This window comes from Centruroides sculpturatus, unplaced genomic scaffold, assembly GCF_000671375.1.
Source record: "Centruroides sculpturatus isolate CEXI.00-Female unplaced genomic scaffold, Cexi_2.0 scaffold738, whole genome shotgun sequence".
NCBI lineage: Eukaryota > Metazoa > Arthropoda > Arachnida > Scorpiones > Buthidae > Centruroides > Centruroides sculpturatus.
In genome coordinates this window covers 45,586-66,714 of record NW_019385164.1, presented here as the reverse complement: position 1 = coordinate 66,714, position 21,129 = coordinate 45,586, and the positions used below count along the sequence as shown (strand labels likewise).

Below are 21,129 nucleotides of genomic sequence, written 5' to 3'. Positions count from 1 at the left end.
AAAATACTGTACAATTATTTTAACAATAAAAACAATTCATTCTCTCCTAAAAGTACTATGCCCTGAATATTGTTTTTAGGAACATTTTCCTGTTCATTACATCTCATTTTCTTATTGCAAGAAATAATACTGATATTTGAAATAAATTTATAATAAATTATTTGTTGAAAACTTTCATTTGCTTTTGGATAATATTTTACATTTTTCTATCTAATTTTCAAATAACTATACAAAACTGTATAAAATCTAATTTTATAACTTTTGTATTTAAATTTTTGTCGGGTATTATCGGTTTCTATTACATGTTTGAATTATGGGTTTTTTTTAATATGGGTAACTCCCATTATAATACTTCTACAATATAGTAGAAGTATCATAAGTATAAAGTTGTCACAAACCTCACATAACAGTATTTTTGAGCTTTTGTGGAGGAATCCTGTTATGGTTGTTGTGGTGTTGGAGTATATACAAGATGGTGCATATACCAATGTTTAGTGTTATACTCAACCACAATAAAGACAGAACAAGCTGTTACTGTGTTTACATGTTGTTTGTTTATGTATCTTGAACCTGTATCTTTAGCTTATTGTGCAGTTACATTGCCAGTTATGCTACCCAGATCTTCATCTAATCTGTGCTTCCAGAATTATTAATTTAGATATAACCATACTCAGTTACTTACAGCACCAGTTGGAAATGACTAAATAACCAAGGTTGATTGTATCTAAATTAATAGTTCTGGAAGTGAAGATTGATTAAAGTCTGGGTAGTGTAACTAGCAATGTAACTGCACAGTAAGCGGAGTTGTAGGTTCGAGTCCTACTTTGGGCCAATTCTTTTCTTCCAGAACCTAAATTATTAAGATATTAATTATAATTATTGAATTTAGCAAGAGATGGTGACTAAGACCTACTGCTGGTGCCAAATTACTTAACATTTAATTATTAACAGTAATAGTAATATAGTCAATATAATTCAATAATCATTTTGCTTTATGGATGTGTGGAAACTTTTTTCAATTGTTAACAGTATTTAAATCATAGCTTTATTACTCAAAGAAGTAAAGCCATCAACATTAAATGTGTTGGAAAAATATATGATTAGAGTCAGTTCATGGTATGGTTATACCATGAACTAGTGCAGTAGTAACACTTGAAAGGAAAGTGTTTAGTTGTTCAAGGAGTACCGAGATGTTCAAGAATTACTGGTAGAAAAAGTATCTGGCAAAGCAGATTTGGTGTAAATGGCATCAAAGGTAAAGCGAATCAATTGAGAAAATGATAATAGAACAACATTCTGGATTTTCAAGTTTACACTAAAAAAGCATATGAGATGATATAAACTTTGCCATGTGATTATAATCTTATTTTTTTAATGCAGATTTGTTGACTAAAAAAAGAACAAAGTTTAAAAACAAACTTCAAAATAACTTTGCTCCATATCATAAAATTTACAAAGGTCTGTCAAGCAGAAGCAAACAAACCCATGTTATTAATTTTTTGAGAGTGCAGAAGATATGGTATACAAAATCTAGATAATACAGAAAAGTGTTCAGAAAGTAAAGATATTTTGCAACAGAAAAAACATGAACAAGCTCATTTGATGTGCTTAGCAACAATGAAAAGAGAGTTTGACTTACTTTTGTATTTTGTTATATCAGTGTTAAAAGCATATTTGCTGCATTTTTATAAATTTAGACTTTGTTCTACATTTTATTGAAAGACAGATAGATAGTTTAATTATTAATGAATTATTTATTTTGGAAAGTGGGACATATTATTTATTGATGTAGGAAAAATTTTTAGGAGGTAATTAAACGGGATTGTTCAAATTATTTTGAATAACAATAATGATCTAATATTTCAGTTGTGTGTGTATTTTTGTCATTTAGCTATAACTTAAAAATAAGTAATGAAGTATTTGATATTTTAGATTGCTTATATCAATATAATAAATTACCATCCTATGTAATAAAGTAAATCACCCATATGTATATATAAACAAACAAACAGCTAGAATTTAATGGTTGTTTTTTAATAATTATATAATTTCATTTAGTTAGTCTAAACATAGTTCTAGTTTGGTTCATTTATATAGTTTTCAGATTGCTATTAGTTCTTGCATAAAATACTTAATAACAATTAGATTTACAATTTGATAAATATTACTAGTCGAATGTTACAGCTGGATTCTGATTGGGCTATTAAGAGGTTAATTAATTAATCAGATTTAACATCTGATTAATTAATTAAATTCAATAATTAAAAATAAATTAATTTATTTAATATGAGATGGTATATTAACTGCCTACCTCTACTCCAGATTTCTTAATATCTGATTAATTAATTAGTCTCATAGTCATCTGATAAGGATTCAGCTGTAACATTTGATTAGTACTCAATTAGTTTTATGTTTAATATTTATTTCAGAAATTTTGCTTATTTACATGACTAGGAGAATTTTTAAGCAAGTACAAATTAATTTCAGATAATTCATATAAGTTTCATTTGGTGAATTGGGAAATTTAATTTAAAAATTATTCCAACAATTTATTTGTATATTTGATGTTAAATATACAAATAAATTTGTTATTAAAACTGAAAACTAGAAACAATAATGTAGATTTTATTAATTTATGAAATTAGACATGCTATTTACAAGTAAAGAAAAATATAAGTTCCATCTCTTTACTAGATTTGAAATTTTGACTTATTCCAGAATACTTAAATGCTTAATATATCAGAAGAGAAGAATAGTTTTGAAAACAAAACTGTTCTTCTGCTTACGAATATATGTAAACAAAATTCTGAAATTCTAGTAAATATTTAAGTTTCAATTTTTAGAATATTTTGCACTGATAAACTTCCATTATATACTTTGTGCTGCTTGTAATATAATAATCATTAAATAAGAAAACTTGTTTTTTTATAAAAAAAACTTTAATAAACTAAGTTTTTTTTTCATTTTAACAAAAGTTTCAGTTATAAAAATGCAGTAACTCTCTATCATTCTTTAAAAAAGATTACTTTGTTATTTTTTTCTCATCCCAGTTTCTTTAGCCTTGAGTACTTTTGAGTCTGTTCACTCAACATCCAGAGGCTAAAACTTTTAAATTCCAACTGCCCAAGCAGACAAATTGTAGAATTGTAAAGGATGTTAAATGGAGAATGTAACTATCTATCTGTTGCAGGAATAAAATTTTATGTCCAGTAATGTCTACAAGAAAAAATTCATTGTGAATTTATTCATATTTGTCAATTTGGAATTTTCATCAAAATTTGAACAAGTTTTATAAAAAAAAAAGTTAATATAATAAATTATTATAATTAAGATGTATTAAAAGTAAATTCTGTATGCTTAAGTTATTTACATGTAACTAGTACAGTATATACAATAAATTTTGAATGATTCTACTAAACTTATATACATACATGTTTAATCAGCATACTAGTGTTATATGCTTATATATACAGTATAAAGAATGAGTTTTTAAAATGATAATTTAAATTATGATGAGAATAATGTAAAATTCTTTAAATAATAAAAATCAAATTAATACTACATATTCTATTGTTTTTTTTTACAGATAGGGAAGATCAATCAATCTTATGCACGTAAGTGAAAGCATTTATTATTTTTAAGGAAGTGTTATTTATTTATTAATTTCTACTGTTGTTGTTTTATTAAATTAGTTTTAACTTTTTTTTTTATTAATTTTAATAATAAATTTTGAGTTGAAGTTGTGGCTTTTAAAAATATTATGGAATTTTAAGTACTTCAAGTAATTTGAACTTGTTTTATTAATGTTTGTACAGAGGAGAATCTGGTGCTGGAAAAACTGAAAATACAAAAAAAGTTATACAGTATTTGGCATATGTTGCTTCATCAAAACCTCGTTCTTCCACTTCAGGCATTCATTCTGTAAGTTTTGTAAAGTATAGAATAATTTTAACTGTACTATGTAAAAGGTTATTTAACATTTCTAAAATATTGAATACTTTTGCTGAATATTGATTTGGCATTCTTTGTGGAATCTGAAATGATAAAATGTAATATAAATGTTTATTTTTAATTGTATGAAATATTTGGTGATAAGTACTGGTGCGTAAATCTCATAACTTTACTTTGCTACCCCTAATTATATGTCAATTAGGTGTGTAGCAATTACTTTCTGAATAGTGTTCTGCAATTCTTTAATATATTTTCCATCTTGGATATGTTCAAATAATAATGATATTTCTATGCCAATTTGGTCTATACCAGGGGTGGCCAACATGCGGCTCTTTGAAGAATTATTTGTGGCTCTCAATAAATGTACCCGAGTTCCCTTTTCATTTTTGTGTTATTATATTTTAAAAAATTGTTATCGTTCCGTATGTGTTTCAAAATGTCTTTTAAATTACTAACAACAAATATGAAAGACTAAGTGCAACGTTGTAATAAATTTCATTTCCGTTCAAGTTAAGAATGATATGACTCATCGAAAACTGTGCGAACGAACATAAACAGTGGTGTAATTGTCCGTTATTGACCGACTGCAGACCAACTTTGAATTTGTAAACTGTCATTGCAATGGACAGTTGACATTGTGCTCTGGAGGAAACAATTTGTATCACTCTTGCTACGGATATAATTTGTAATCTGGAATTTTTACATACCTTTTTAATACATATCTAATTGCGGCTCACGAAAAATTTCAATTTTGAAAAATGGCTCGGACTATCAAGGAGCTTGGCCACCCTGGGTCTATACTGTTCTTTGGAATAATTATAATATTCATAGTTGTTTTTAATAAAATTAGAAATGAAATTCAATAATAATAAATATGAACATTATTTCATGGAAACTTATAGTGTAAGCTTTTTGTATATTTATGTGCTATATAATATTTTTCTGCCCACTGGTTTTGGCAGTGTTTTGGATGACCATAGAATTCATTTTAGAAAATACAGACTTTTCCGGCTTTTTCAATCTGTTTTCTTTTATTGTTCTATTCAGAAACATTTCTTTTTCTTTTATTTCCAATGTTTGCTTTTTTTTCATTACAGCTATCTGCCATCTTGAAAGGATATTCAACATTATTCCACATAAACCAAAGTTTTTGCATTGTTTTGCCACATGAGGATAGTAAATAATAAAGGATAGCTTAGACATTTTTTTTAATTAAAAACTGAAAAAAAAAACAACATAAAAGTGCCACTTATGACATTACTCTTACTGTCAAAATAAACAAATATATAACAACAATTATAGAGTTGTAAGACATCTGTTATTGAAGCATTTATAATGAACATTGCTCTATTGGTCCAATAAAGCAGTAATCCAATATTGGAGCATTGGACTAATATTTGTTTTTATTGAACCAATGAAAGTTTAAATGCACTTATTTAGAAAATAAATGAGTACATTTATGTCTTGGATTTTGCTTGAAAGCTGAGCAATTGTAGGAAATAATCAAAGTGGATATTATACAGTACATTACATTCATAAAAAAAGATACATATTTTTTTTTAAATGAATTGATAAAAATATTCATTTATGCATAAGGAGTGTATTTTGAGACTTTTATTATAGACAGATATACTCATTATCAATAAATTTCTTTGTAAAAACTAACAATATTAAGGTAAATTATACTATTTAATTTCTGAAGCTACTTGTCTGAGGAAGACCTATAGAGACATTTCTTAAATATATATAAATGTTTATTTCATATTAATTTTCTGAGAGAAGGAATTTGTTTCACTAATATTTGTTTATAATTTGTATATAGTATGTTTATAGCATGTATGTTGTCTACCTTGATTATTTATTAGATTTGTTTTTTCTTTAGAGAAAGTTGTAATTTTGTTTTAAAAAAAGCATATTTGAATCTCATTTTAAGTGCTTAAGTGAAATTTTGTTAGAAAATAGAATTTTATTTTCTGCCATTCCTTGTTTTATTATTATAAAGTTTTAGGAGAGATTTTCTGATAATTAGCATAATAGATAATTAAAATAAAATTTTAAGTTTATTCAAATCTAATATATTAATCATGAATTGGCAGATATTATAGAGAGTTAAATAAAAGTACTTTTTTTCCTTTTATTTTTGATATTCTATTGTTTAAGACTGATTTTTTTTAGAGATAAATCACTAAAATTAAATATCCAATCACATTTAAAAATTTAAGTATATAAATATGTTATTTACTTGCATTTATTTGAAGTAAAAACAATTACAAAATAAATTTAATATTTTTTATTCATTAAAATTTAATGTGTTTTTTTTTCTGTTCATTACAGTATCATGCTCCATCTGTAAATGTCATTGTGAGTACATATTTTAAATCCAAATTAAGAATGTATTTGTTGTTCAAATTTTTTAAATCTCTTTGTAGATTAATTTGCTGTTCAAATTTTTTTAATATTTAAATTCAAAAAAATATCTTATTAATTTGTTTAAAATTGAAATTATAAACAGATTTGATATTGTCTAGCTAATACAAATGAAATTAAGTTTTCAGTATAATGAAAGAAAAAATAAATTTAAAATTTTGTTGTTTTATATAAAATTAAGGCTTTGAGAGATCTGTAGCTTCAAAAAATACATAATAATTTTAAAGCAAAATTACTTTTGAAAACATTGTTTTGTCAAAAATATCATCTAGGAAAATTGCATAAACTTATTAATTTTAAATTAATGATTTAGATTTTTTTTGACGAAATAAGATTTGTTTGGATTGAATATATTTTTAATATATTTGAAATATACTTATAATGTTGCAATATATTCCTTAAATTTGTATATATTTTAAAGCCAATTAAATCATACTAAACTGCTATATAAATCATAAATAATCATCACAAACTTTTTAGCAACAAGAAAATAACTAACCAATACATTTTAACAATAAAAAACATTCACATTAATTAAATGACCATCATCAGGCATATGAAAATTGAATATAACTGAATGTATAAAATGACGAAATGAAGAACAGTATTCAAAATTAAAAATACCAAAAATAATAATAAAATAAAAAAATGTATTTTTTTTTTATTTATTCATCATTAAAATTGGATGCACATAAATAACAGATCCAGATTTTTATACTTTAGCTTTAGAGCTCAGTTCCCATTTCTGGACATTAGAGACAGAAAAAAATGTCCATAGATATGTGAGTCTTAAGATGTGCCTGTAGATTTGGATGGATTGTGCTAGTTGGATATATCTGAATCAGTAAGATGTTTTAATTTCTTTTGTTATTTTATATGTTCTATTCAACTGTGTTCAATTTTTGGTTGCCTGTGAAGATGATTGAAAATGTCTGCATTAATTAAATATCAGTTAATTTCTTTGCTGCTAAAACATATTCATGATGATTATTAAGTCACTTATAAGAAAATTTTGTTCACAAATGTTACTATGTAATTTTATTTTATTCAACATTCATAAGTACATATAATTTTAAAATAATATTTTATGTATATTGAATTAAATTTATTTAGTATTGTAAACTTATTGGTAATATTTAAGAAATTTTAAAATATTTGTTTTTAAATAAATATATAACTTTTAATGCTCTCTTTTTATGCTTTCTGACATTCATGTACAGGTAATCTTTGATATATATGATTTCAATCAGTGTGGGTTTCTGTTAATGTGGGTATGTTTTGAATGAAGTTAATTGCCAACTTGACAGCACTCAGAGTTAGCAATACTAAACCAATTTTTTCTCATCCCTGCTCATTGTTAGTAGAAAAAAGTGAACCTTAGTTTTCCTAGTGCAATGCTCTTATTCAAATAGTTTAATTTCTATTTTTGCATTTAGTATAATTTCTGAAACCATTTCAGCTTTTACAGAAAACTTTACAAAGAAAGACAGATGGTGGCAACTGTATAGATAGATGATGCTTGATTTATATATATATATGTATAATTATTTTAGACATAGTATAATGTAGTTGCACACAAAAATATAACAAATCAGAAAATATTAAAGAACAATTATTGAGAATTTAGACTAAATTCTCGATAATTGTTCTTTAATATTTTCTGATTTGTTATATTTTTGTGTGCAACTACATTATACTCTGTCTAAAATAATTAATTAGTAATTCTTCAATAAATGCTTTATTAAACTTGTTTCTTCATTTTCTATGATTTTATTTCATTTAAGTGAATATAAATAAAAAAAATTATGATTTCAGATGACTTCTTAATAACCTAATTCACGAATAAATTTATTTCTCATTGATTGTTAACTTCAATACATGTGGTATACTTGTGGCACCGCTTAACTGCATATATCAAGGGTTACCTGTATTAAACATTTGCCTTATACTTTTTTAATGTTAAATGTTAGTTTAAAATTAAATATTTATATGGATTATCATCATCGCAGAGAGAATTAGAACAACAATTACTTCAAGCCAATCCTATACTTGAAGCATTTGGTAATGCAAAGACTGTTAAAAATGACAATTCCTCAAGATTTGTAAGTTTTATATTTTTCTATTAAAATTCTATTATGAATGTGTTTCTAGATGATGATAATTCTGAAAAAAACATAAAATCAAATATATTTGATTTTTCATTATTATTTATATACAATTTCAGGGTAAATTCATCAGAATCAATTTTGATGCATCTGGATTTATTGCTGGTGCTAATATTGAAACATGTATCCTTATTATATTAATTTTAGTGCAATGTGGCAGCTTAACTGCTCATCTTTAGCCAAAATTTCTTCATTATATAAGTAGCTTAATTATATCCTGAAGACAAGCTGATTTGAAGCTATTTGGTTATTAGAAAAATCAGGTTTTTGTTTCTGTCCAATATATTTTATAATACAAAGCTTATTATTTATCAAAAGTTTTAAAAGTATATTCAGTTAAATTATTAGTAATTTTAAAACGTTTACATAGAATCATAAAATTCGCATGATGTTAAATAATGGCCAGAATTAAATGAGAAATGGAGAAAAATAAAAATATGGATATTAGAGTAATTAAAAACAGGTTAATTTATCAAATTAATTGATAATTTGAAATTGTTTGTTTTAGATGAGTTTATTATATTGTTAATTGTATTTTCTCTATTTTATATTTAAATTTTGATGATAATTTTTTAGTTTATTCATTGTTATATTAAGTTTATAATACTGTATAACACTAGAGTTATTCTTAATATACAATTTTGATAGACTATAAAATTTTAACAGTAGGAAATAAATTATTTTATTTGGTTTGTCTGATAAATAAGAGTTGACAAAGAACAGAAAGTTTATTTCCAAATTGGTATCAGTGGGGTATCAGTGATGTCTCTCAAAGTTATCACTGTTGAAGTATCAGTCACAGCATGATATGACATATATTCTACTAGTGACCCGGGACGCCCCCTACTGGGCGTTCTTTACAAATTTCCATGAGGCACGGTTCCTTTGACTTTTTTGTTCCTATCAATATGCTGTACAGCTCTGTTAAAGTCCCAATGGTAAGATTTACCCTCCGAATGAAGAGGTGGCGACCCCCCCAAACTGTAGCCCCTGTGCGAACAATAAAATCAAAGGAACCATACCCCTACTCGCGATCCTTCGCGAGATATAAGCCCCTGAAATAATAAATTCCTATTACAAATATACTGAATTATTTATATTGTTATATTGACCAAATAATAATTTATGGGCCAAATGAATAATAATAATTCATATTGTTAATTTAAATAAGAATTAAAATTGTTAATTTGAATGTTTGAAATATGACACACGATAGGGGCGCNCAAAACCTCGGGATTTCGGGAGGAAAAAGGTTATAAAAGCCCGAAATCCCAAGGACACAGAGAGGGTGTGAGTGGAAGATCAGGAGCAAGTTAGTCTGTTCATAAGATTCTAACCAGGATTATGGAGGAGAAAACTCAAAACTTGAACGAGTGCGGCAAGAGTGAGGAACTTAACTTTCCGAGCACACTATTTCGGACCGAAGTGGAGTCCAGTATTAATTTCTGATGAGTCAAGTATCCAGCAATTTTCTGCTCGTGCTAGAAGTGTTCTCCGCTCAATAGGAAGGAGATATGAGGAAAGAGATACGAGTCCAACTGTGAAGTCTATCATTCCACCCACAAAAATTTTGTTATTATTGTATCTATCGTAGGATTGCACGCGTAGGATAAACCTGTTTGGCCTAGGACAAACTAATTTGGCCGGTAACATATATATATATAAAATTATAAAATTTTAATTTACTGGTTAGTCTAAATTTTCAATAATTGATCTTTAATATTTTCTGGTTTTTTATATTTATGTGAGCAATTATACTCTAAAATAATTAATTAGTAATTCTTCAATAAATGCTTTATTAAACTTGTTTCTTCATTTTCTATGATTTTATTCCATTCAAGTGAATATAAATAAAAAAAATATGATTTCAGTTGACTTCTTAATAACCTAATTCACGAATAAATTTATTTCTCATTGATTGTTAACTTCAATACATGTGGTATACTTGTGGCACCGTTTAACTGTTTATATCAAGTGTTACCTGTATTAAACATTTGCCTTATACTTTTTTAATGTTAAATATTAGTTTAAAATTAAATATTTATATGGATTATCATCATCGCAGAGAGAATTAGAACAACAATTACTTCAAGCCAATCCTATACTTGAAGCATTTGGTAATGCAAAGACTGTTAAAAATGACAATTCCTCAAGATTTGTAAGTTTTATATTTTTCTATTAAAATTCTATTATGAATGTGTTTCTAGATGATGATAATTCTGAAAAAAACATAAAATCAAATATATTTGATTTTTCATTATTATTTATATACAATTTCAGGGTAAATTCATCAGAATCAATTTTGATGCATCTGGATTTATTGCTGGTGCTAATATTGAAACATGTATCCTTATTATGTATATTAATTTTAGTGCAATGTGGCAGCTTAACTGCTCATCTTTAGCCAAAATTTCTTGATTATATAAGTAGCTTAATTATATCCTGAAGACAAGCTGATTTGAAGCTATTTGGTTATTAGAAAAATCAGGTTTTTGTTTCTGTCCAATATATTTTATAATACAAAGCTTATTATTTATCAAAAGTTTTAAAAGTATATTCAGTTAAATTATTAGTAATTTTAAAACGTTTACATAGAATCATAAAATTCGTATGATGTTAAATAATGGCCAGAATTAAATGAGAAATGGAGAAAAATAAAAATATGGATATTAGAGTAATTAAAAACAGGTTAATTTATCAAATTAATTGATAATTTGAAATTGTTTGTTTTAGATGAGTTTATTATATTGTTAATTGTATTTTCTCTATTTTATATTTAAATTTTGATGATAATTTTTTAGTTTATTCATTGTTATATTAAGTTTATAATACTGTATAACACTAGAGTTATTCTTAATATACAATTTTGATAGACTATAAAATTTTAACAGTAGGAAATAAATTATTTTATTTGGTTTGTCTGATAAATAAGAGTTGACAAAGAACAGAAAGTTTATTTCCAAATTGGTATTAACTAAGGGGCATCACTGATGTCTCACAAAGTTATCACTGTTGAAGTACCAGTCACAGCATGATAAGACATATATTCTATTGTAGAAATTGAGGTCATTCTATGGAACAATATGGTAACAACTTATTTGATTAAGTCATTTGTCTGAAAATTGATCCAGCAAGGTGGTGCTTTAAAGGATCAAACAGATTAAAACTATTTGAAACAAGATTAAGAGTGCATGAGTATGTTCTAGAACTTCTCAGTCACATTATTGAAACCATTGTATAGTGTTTCGTGCTGCATTGGGTTTTTTACATATCATACAATATAATACCTATATATGGTAGGTTTAATCATTTCTTTTGGCTGGCAGTTCTTCATAACTTGTCCAATATTTGACAATATTGTTCTGCATTCACTGTTGCAGATTGGTATTGAATTAATCAATAGAATGCATTGATTATTTTATTCATCATTAAAATTGGATGCACATAAATAACAGATCCAGATTTTTATACTTTAGCTTTAGAGCTCAGTTCCCATTTCTGGACATTAGAGACAGAAAAAAATGTCCATAGATATGTGAGTCTTAAGATGTGCCTGTAGATTTGGATGGATTGTGCTAGTTGGATATATCTGAATCAGTAAGATGTTTTAATTTCTTTTGTTATTTTATATGTTCTATTCAACTGTGTTCAATTTTTGGTTGCCTGTGAAGATGATTGAAAATGTCTGCATTAATTAAATATCAGTTAATTTCTTTGCTGCTAAAACATATTCATGATGATTATTAAGTCACTTATAAGAAAATTTTGTTCACAAATGTTACTATGTAATTTTATTTTATTCAACATTCATAAGTACATATAATTTTAAAATAATATTTTATGTATATTGAATTAAATTTATTTAGTATTGTAAACTTATTGGTAATATTTAAGAAATTTTAAAATATTTGTTTTTAAATAAATATATAACTTTTAATGCTCTCTTTTTATGCTTTCTGACATTCATGTACAGGTAATCTTTGATATATATGATTTCAATCAGTGTGGGTTTCTGTTAATGTGGGTATGTTTTGAATGAAGTTAATTGCCAACTTGACAGCACTCAGAGTTAGCAATACTAAACCAATTTTTTCTCATCCCTGCTCATTGTTAGTAGAAAAAAGTGAACCTTAGTTTTCCTAGTGCAATGCTCTTATTCAAATAGTTTAATTTCTATTTTTGCATTTAGTATAATTTCTGAAACCATTTCAGCTTTTACAGAAAACTTTACAAAGAAAGACAGATGGTGGCAACTGTATAGATAGATGATGCTTGATTTATATATATATATGTATATGATGCATGTCATTTTGTTTTGATTATTATTAGTATAAGTTTTTAAGCTTTGACTTTATACATTAACATTTTTAGTTAAGATTAAATATTGACACATATTGGAAGTTTTTGTTAATAGTAAATTTTAATGTGTGGTGTTTAGACTAGTTTGGGCATAGTTATGTATGTGTTATCACTCTGTAAATATAATTCTGTATATAACATTAATAGATACTAGATAAATTTATGTAAAAGTTAAATATGAGAAGGTGGACACAATTGTTTGTGTGTTACTGGTTGATTTATTTGTTGCTGGTAGTGGAAATAGTCCAGTGAACACCTGTAACTTGATCTTGTATTTTCTAATATTTGTTTTGTGCATTGATTTCTTTAGTTAGTTTGAAGAGCAAATAAGTTAATTGAAAGTCAAATAATTGAAGATTCTTGCCATTTTTATTTTGTGAAAAGTATATATATTTACTCTATGAAGTTTTATTGATTGCATGTAAAGGTGTATTATTAATTTTTATTGTACTATTTATTATAAGTTTTCTTGCTCAATTTTAATTCATTTTGTTATATTTTATTTAAATTAATATAATTGAAGTAGGCCTAATAAACAGAACCAACTGTGCTAATGTTTTTGTGTAATTAGCAAAACTTCAGTCATCTGGAGTAAAATACAGGAGTTTGAACACTTGTTTTTGAAGTGTTTGTTTATTAATAGCAGATCAGACTATTAAATTTTAAATGTTTAATTTTTATAGTTTTTTTCTAAATAGTTTTTAAAGTTGTCTTCTATAAGATTTTTAAATCTGTCGATGTATTTAAATGTAATGATATATTATGAGAATATGAAAATACTGTACAATTATTTTAACAATAAAAACAATTCATTCTCTCCTAAAAGTACTATGCCCTGAATATTGTTTTTAGGAACATTTTCCTGTTCATTACATCTCATTTTCTTATTGCAAGAAATAATACTGATATTTGAAATAAATTTATAATAAATTATTTGTTGAAAACTTTCATTTGCTTTTGGATAATATTTTACATTTTTCTATCTAATTTTCAAATAACTATACAAAACTGTATAAAATCTAATTTTATAACTTTTGTATTTAAATTTTTGTCGGGTATTATCGGTTTCTATTACATGTTTGAATTATGGGTTTTTTTTAATATGGGTAACTCCCATTATAATACTTCTACAATATAGTAGAAGTATCATAAGTATAAAGTTGTCACAAACCTCACATAACAGTATTTTTGAGCTTTTGTGGAGGAATCCTGTTATGGTTGTTGTGGTGTTGGAGTATATACAAGATGGTGCATATACCAATGTTTAGTGTTATACTCAACCACAATAAAGACAGAACAAGCTGTTACTGTGTTTACATGTTGTTTGTTTATGTATCTTGAACCTGTATCTTTAGCTTATTGTGCAGTTACATTGCCAGTTATGCTACCCAGATCTTCATCTAATCTGTGCTTCCAGAATTATTAATTTAGATATAACCATACTCAGTTACTTACAGCACCAGTTGGAAATGACTAAATAACCAAGGTTGATTGTATCTAAATTAATAGTTCTGGAAGTGAAGATTGATTAAAGTCTGGGTAGTGTAACTAGCAATGTAACTGCACAGTAAGCAGAGTTGTAGATTCGAGTCCTACTTTGGGCCAATTCTTTTCTTCCAGAACCTAAATTATTAAGATATTAATTATAATTATTGAATTTAGCAAGAGATGGTGACTAAGACCTACCGCTGGTGCCAAATTACTTAACATTTAATNAGTTGTAGGTTCGAGTCCTACTTTGGGCCAATTCTTTTCTTCCAGAACCTAAATTATTAAGATATTAATTATAATTATTGAATTTAGCAAGAGATGGTGACTAAGACCTACTGCTGGTGCCAAATTACTTAACATTTAATTATTAACAGTAATAGTAATATAGTCAATATAATTCAATAATCATTTTGCTTTATGGATGTGTGGAAACTTTTTTCAATTGTTAACAGTATTTAAATCATAGCTTTATTACTCAAAGAAGTAAAGCCATCAACATTAAATGTGTTGGAAAAATATATGATTAGAGTCAGTTCATGGTATGGTTATACCATGAACTAGTGCAGTAGTAACACTTGAAAGGAAAGTGTTTAGTTGTTCAAGGAGTACCGAGATGTTCAAGAATTACTGGTAGAAAAAGTATCTGGCAAAGCAGATTTGGTGTAAATGGCATCAAAGGTAAAGCGAATCAATTGAGAAAATGATAATAGAACAACATTCTGGATTTTCAAGTTTACACTAAAAAAGCATATGAGATGATATAAACTTTGCCATGTGATTATAATCTTATTTTTTTAATGCAGATTTGTTGACTAAAAAAAGAACAAAGTTTAAAAACAAACTTCAAAATAACTTTGCTCCATATCATAAAATTTACAAAGGTCTGTCAAGCAGAAGCAAACAAACCCATGTTATTAATTTTTTGAGAGTGCAGAAGATATGGTATACAAAATCTAGATAATACAGAAAAGTGTTCAGAAAGTAAAGATATTTTGCAACAGAAAAAACATGAACAAGCTCATTTGATGTGCTTAGCAACAATGAAAAGAGAGTTTGACTTACTTTTGTATTTTGTTATATCAGTGTTAAAAGCATATTTGCTGCATTTTTATAAATTTAGACTTTGTTCTACATTTTATTGAAAGACAGATAGATAGTTTAATTATTAATGAATTATTTATTTTGGAAAGTGGGACATATTATTTATTGATGTAGGAAAAAGTTTTAGGAGGTAATTAAACGGGATTGTTCAAATTATTTTGAATAACAATAATGATCTAATATTTCAGTTGTGTGTGTATTTTTGTCATTTAGCTANACCATCTTTCCAAATTTGAACCATAAATGGATATTGAGAATAAAGTGGGTCAACAGTCACGCCCGATTGTAGACAAAGTAAGGGCGCCCACACGGAAGCTTGAAAAAGCCGTACACAACCTTCTAACTCCTCATCTGGAGAGCTACCCCTACAACGTAAATAAACAGACTGACCTCATCCTCCTCCTGCAAGATCTACCCTCCCCGCCACAATTTATGACAGTCCTGGACTTCAAATCTATGTACTTTTCGATGGAGCTCCCTCCAGCCTTCTGATCCCTTAATTTAATACAGTTCAATACCATATTCTACACCAACAGATACTTGAGGTGGCCCACCTCATGTGTTTCGACTCTGTTTTTAAGTTCGATGGCACTATTTACCGGCAGAAGAATGGGTGTACCGATGGGTAGCCCGCTGTCAGATACCTCTGTGAAATGGTCGTCAGACAGCTCGAGAGTAAGGCCCTCACGCCTTTCCTTCCTAACATCCTGATCTATAAAAGATACGTGGACGACATTCTCATCATATGGAGGGAAATCCCTGACATGACATCCTTCGTCAAAACCATCAACAACATCCCTTTCGGTCTGACGGTTGAACTAGAGCGGGCTAGCACAGAGGAGGTCCATTTTCTCGACATAGAAATAAAAATAGTAGGACCCAGCATTCACACATCCGTATACCACAAACCCTCAGCCACTCCTACGTACTGTACAGTACATACCAGCCAATTCTTGTGACCCATTCCCGTACAAGGCGGCCGCCTTTAGAGCTCTAGTAGAAAGGGCGTTCTCGCACTCATCCACCGAGCAGGCCCTGGCAACCGAGTTAGCCCGCATCAAGAGGATAGCAACCGAGCACGGGTTCCCGAACATGACACGCCACTTAGTAGAACGATACCAACGCCTGAAACACTCCCCGACCGCAAATAATGTTGCCGACCTCCAGCAAGACGGTTCGACACGAGTCCCCATTACATTCAACCCATACCTTAAAGCAGTGCATAAGAAGATAGCCGGAGAACACAGGATACTATTAGCGCACAGAAGATGTCCCACGATTTTCCGTATCCTACGGAATGATAAAGACTCTCCCGATCGCACCAGACTTCCCGAGTCTATTTTATCCCAATCAGGGACAACATCTACAACGCCGGCCGGGTAACCACGTTCGTTAACCGGAAGGACGAGCTGACTGTATCTCTGGCCTGGCAATCACTGTTGGATGCCAACCCATAACTTCCCCTCCACCGCACGACCGCATGTCAGAAAGGATCCACTTCGTCGAAATGACACCTGATCCCAACAAATAGAATACACTCCGTCCAGGGAAAACCAGTTGACCTGAAGAAGAGCAAAGAGATTGTTCGAAAACGTTCGTCAACAGCGATATACAATATATACGCGCCACGCACCGGTTACAGGTTCCGGATACAGACTTAATAAATTTTGGGTGATGTGTATGGGAANAATAAATTCTAAATAGAAAATTTATATATTTAAATAATATTATTTGATTCATTATATATTATATACAAGAATGTCAAAAAATTTCCAGTAATAACAAATTTAAAGCTACTTCAACATTTTTAAACAAATGTTTTTATTCTTTCAATTTGTTTTGTATGTCCTTGCATATCTGTCTGTTTTAAATTATTATAGCTACTGCAATTTCTGTAACATTTGCAGTGAACTTAGCATATTTTTCCTTGTAGTTTGATCTGGAGAAATGTGATAAAATCTTTAGTGTCCCTACTCATACATACAAAGATCAAAAAATTATTTTTAAATACTTTAAAATAAGTTTTTGATTCACAGAAAGAATAGCTAAATCATTAATGCTTATATTTTATATAAATACTTGCATGTTTTATGTAGGGAATCTGAGTCATGTAAATTTGTAATTATAATCTTTCTCAGTAATATTAACCTTACTTGTATTTTCAAGTATTGTTAATAATTCTATTTCTGCTATTTTAATGGAGATAATAATAACCATTTGACTCAAGTTTTAAGCTGTGTGTACTTGATTATATTTAGTACTAAATACTAGAGAAATCTAAAAGCATTAATATTTTATACTGATACTTATGTATTATTTTCGGTTTTGTTGATCAGTTCATCTGACTTAATATCTGAGTAAAGAATATCAAGNCGAATCTATAAAGCAAAAATTATTATACTGTATTTGCTCTTATACGAAAGAGTGACGTCGATTCTTTCTGCTGTAGCATAAAGAAAAATTAATTATATTATAGTAAAACCTCGATTTAACCAACTAATTCGGGCGAGGGGTTGACCGTTAAAGCCGAAAGTTATACTGTAAAACCTGCGTAAACCGGAATCGCACGGTACCGAATATTTTCCGGTTTGGCAGGTTTCCGTTTTATCCAGGTTTCATTTTGGACAGGTTTTACTGTACAATAATAAATAAAATACATTTTAAAAAGATATTTTGCAACATAAAAAACATCAGAACAATCTCATTTGATGTGCTTAGTAACAACGAAAAAAAAAGAGAGAATTAAATTAAAAGAGAAATGAAAATATATTATCTAACATATATGTCTTGGTTTGTAAAGATGCTTGTTCACTTTCTAATAAAATTTAAATTTGTTCTACATTTTATTGAAAGTCAGATAGTTTAATTATTAATGAATTATTTCTTTTAGAAAGTGGGACATATTAATTGATGTAGGAAAAAGTTTTAAGAGGTAATTAAACGGGATTGTTCAAATTATTTTGAATGACAATAATGATCTAATATTACAATTGTGTGTATATTTTTGTCATTTAGCTATAACTTAAAAATAAATAATGAAGTATTTGATATTTTAGATTGCTTATATCAATATAATAAATTGCCACCCTATGTAATAAAGTAAATCACCAATATGTATAGACTATATAAACAAACAAACAGGTAGAATTTGATGGTTGTTTTTAATAATTATATAATTTCATTTAGTTAATCTAAACATAGTTCTAGTTTGGTTCGTTTATATAGTTTTCAGATTGCTATTAGTTCTTGCATAAAATACTTAATAACAATTAGATTTACAAACAATTTGATAAATATTACTAGTCAAATGTTACAGCTGGATTCTGATTGGGCTATTATGAAGTTAATTAATTAATCAGATGTTAAATTCAATAACTAAAAATAAATTAATTTATTTAATATGAGATGGTATATTAACTGCCTACCTCTACTCCAGATTGCTTAATATATGATTAATTAATTAGTCTCGTAGTCATCTGATAAGGATTCAGCTGTAACATTTGATTAGTACTCAATTAGTTTTATGCTTAATATTTATTTCAGAAATTTTGCTTATTTACACGACTAGGAGAATTTTTAAGCAAGTACAAATTAATTTCAGATAATTCATATAAGTTTCATTTGGTGAATTAGGAAATTTAATTTAAAAATTATTCCAACAATTTATTTGTGTATTTGATGTTAAATTACAAATAAATTTGTTATTAAAACTGAAAACTAGAAACAATAATGTAGATTTTATTAATTTATGAAATTAGACATGCTATTTACAAGTCAAGAAAAATATAAGTTACATCTCTTTACTAGATTTGAAATTTTGACTTATTCCAGAATACTTAAATGCTTAATATATCAGAAGAGAAGAATAGTTTTGAAAACAAAACTGTTCTTCTGCTTACGAATATATGTAAACAAAATTCTGAAATTCTAGTAAATATTTAAGTTTCAATTTTTAGAATATTTTGTACTCATAAACTTCCATTATATACTTTGTGCTGCTTGTAATATAATAATCATTAAATAAGAAAACTTGTTTTTTTATTTAAAAAAAAGTTTAATAAACTAAGTTTTTACCATTTTAACAAAAGTTTCAGTTATAAAAATGCAGTAACTCTCTATCATTCTTTAAAAAAGATTACTTTGTTATTTTTTTCTCATCCCAGATTCTTTAGCCTTGAGTACTTTTGAGTCTGTTCACTCAACATCCAGAGGCTAAAACTTTTAAATTCCAACTGCCCAAGCAGACAAATTGTAGAATTGTAAAGGATGTTAAATGGAGAATGTAACTATCTGTTGCAGGAATAAAATTTTATGTCCAGTAATGTCTACAAGAAAAAATTCATTGTGAATTTATTCATATTTGTCAATTTGGAATTTTCATCAAAATTTGAACAAGTTTTATAAAAAAAAAAGTTAATATAATAAATTATTATAATTAAGATGTATTAAAAGTAAATTCTGTATGCTTAAGTTATTTACATGTAACTAGTACAGTATATACAATAAATTTTGAATGATTCTACTAAACTTATATACATACATGTTTAATCAGCATACTAGTGTTATATGCTTATATATACAGTATAAAGAATGAGTTTTTAAAATGATAATTTAAATTATGATGAGAATAATGTAAAATTCTTTAAATAATAAAAATCAAATTAATACTACATATTCTATTGTTTTTTTTTACAGATAGGGAAGATCAATCAATCTTATGCACGTAAGTGAAAGCATTTATTATTTTTAAGGAAGTGTTATTTATTTATTAATTTCTACTGTTGTTGTTTTATTAAATTAGTTTTAACTTTTTTTTTTATTAATTTTAATAATAAATTTTGAGTTGAAGTTGTGGCTTTTAAAAATATTATGGAATTTTAAGTACTTCAAGTAATTTGAACTTGTTTTATTAATGTTTGTACAGAGGAGAATCTGGTGCTGGAAAAACTGAAAATACAAAAAAAGTTATACAGTATTTGGCATATGTTGCTTCATCAAAACCTCGTTCTTCCACTTCAGGCATTCATTCTGTAAGTTTTGTAAAGTATAGAATAATTTTAACTGTACTATGTAAAAGGTTATTTAACATTTCTAAAATATTGAATACTTTTGCTGAATATTGATTTGGCATTCTTTGTGGAATCTGAAATGATAAAATGTAATATAAATGTTTATTTTTAATTGTATGAAATATTTGGTGATAAGTACTGGTGCGTAAATCTCATAACTTTACTTTGCTACCCCTAATTATATGTCAATTAGGTGTGTAGCAATTACTTTCTGAATAGTGTTCTGCAATTCTTTAATATATTTTCCATCTTGGATATGTTCAAATAATAATGATATTTCTATGCCAATTTCGTCTATACCAGGGGTGGCCAACATGCGGCTCTTTGAAGAATTATTTGTGGCTCTCAATAAATGTACCCGAGTTCCCTTTTCATTTTTGTGTTATTATATTTTAAAAAATTATTATCGTTCCGTATGTGTTTCAAAATGTCTTTTAAATTACTAACAACAAATATGAAAGACTAAGTGCAACGTTGTAACAAATTTCATTTCCGTTCAAGTTAAGAATGATATGACTCATCGAAAACTGTGCGAACGAACATAAACAGTGGCCTTTCTGTGCACT

General features: G+C 27.3%; 1 protein-coding gene across 1 annotated transcript in view; it reads left to right on the top strand.

The window, feature by feature from the left end:
• The window catches only part of LOC111635640 (myosin heavy chain, non-muscle-like), a 78,315-nt gene that overhangs the window by 22,035 nt on the left and 35,151 nt on the right, over positions 1 to 21,129 (top strand). The window contains 6 exon segments of the mRNA XM_023380660.1: positions 3,587 to 3,614; positions 3,816 to 3,921; positions 6,286 to 6,312; positions 8,388 to 8,480; positions 8,603 to 8,668; positions 8,791 to 8,806. Of these exon segments, the coding sequence (XP_023236428.1) occupies positions 3,587 to 3,614; positions 3,816 to 3,921; positions 6,286 to 6,312; positions 8,388 to 8,480; positions 8,603 to 8,668; positions 8,791 to 8,806 (336 nt within the window).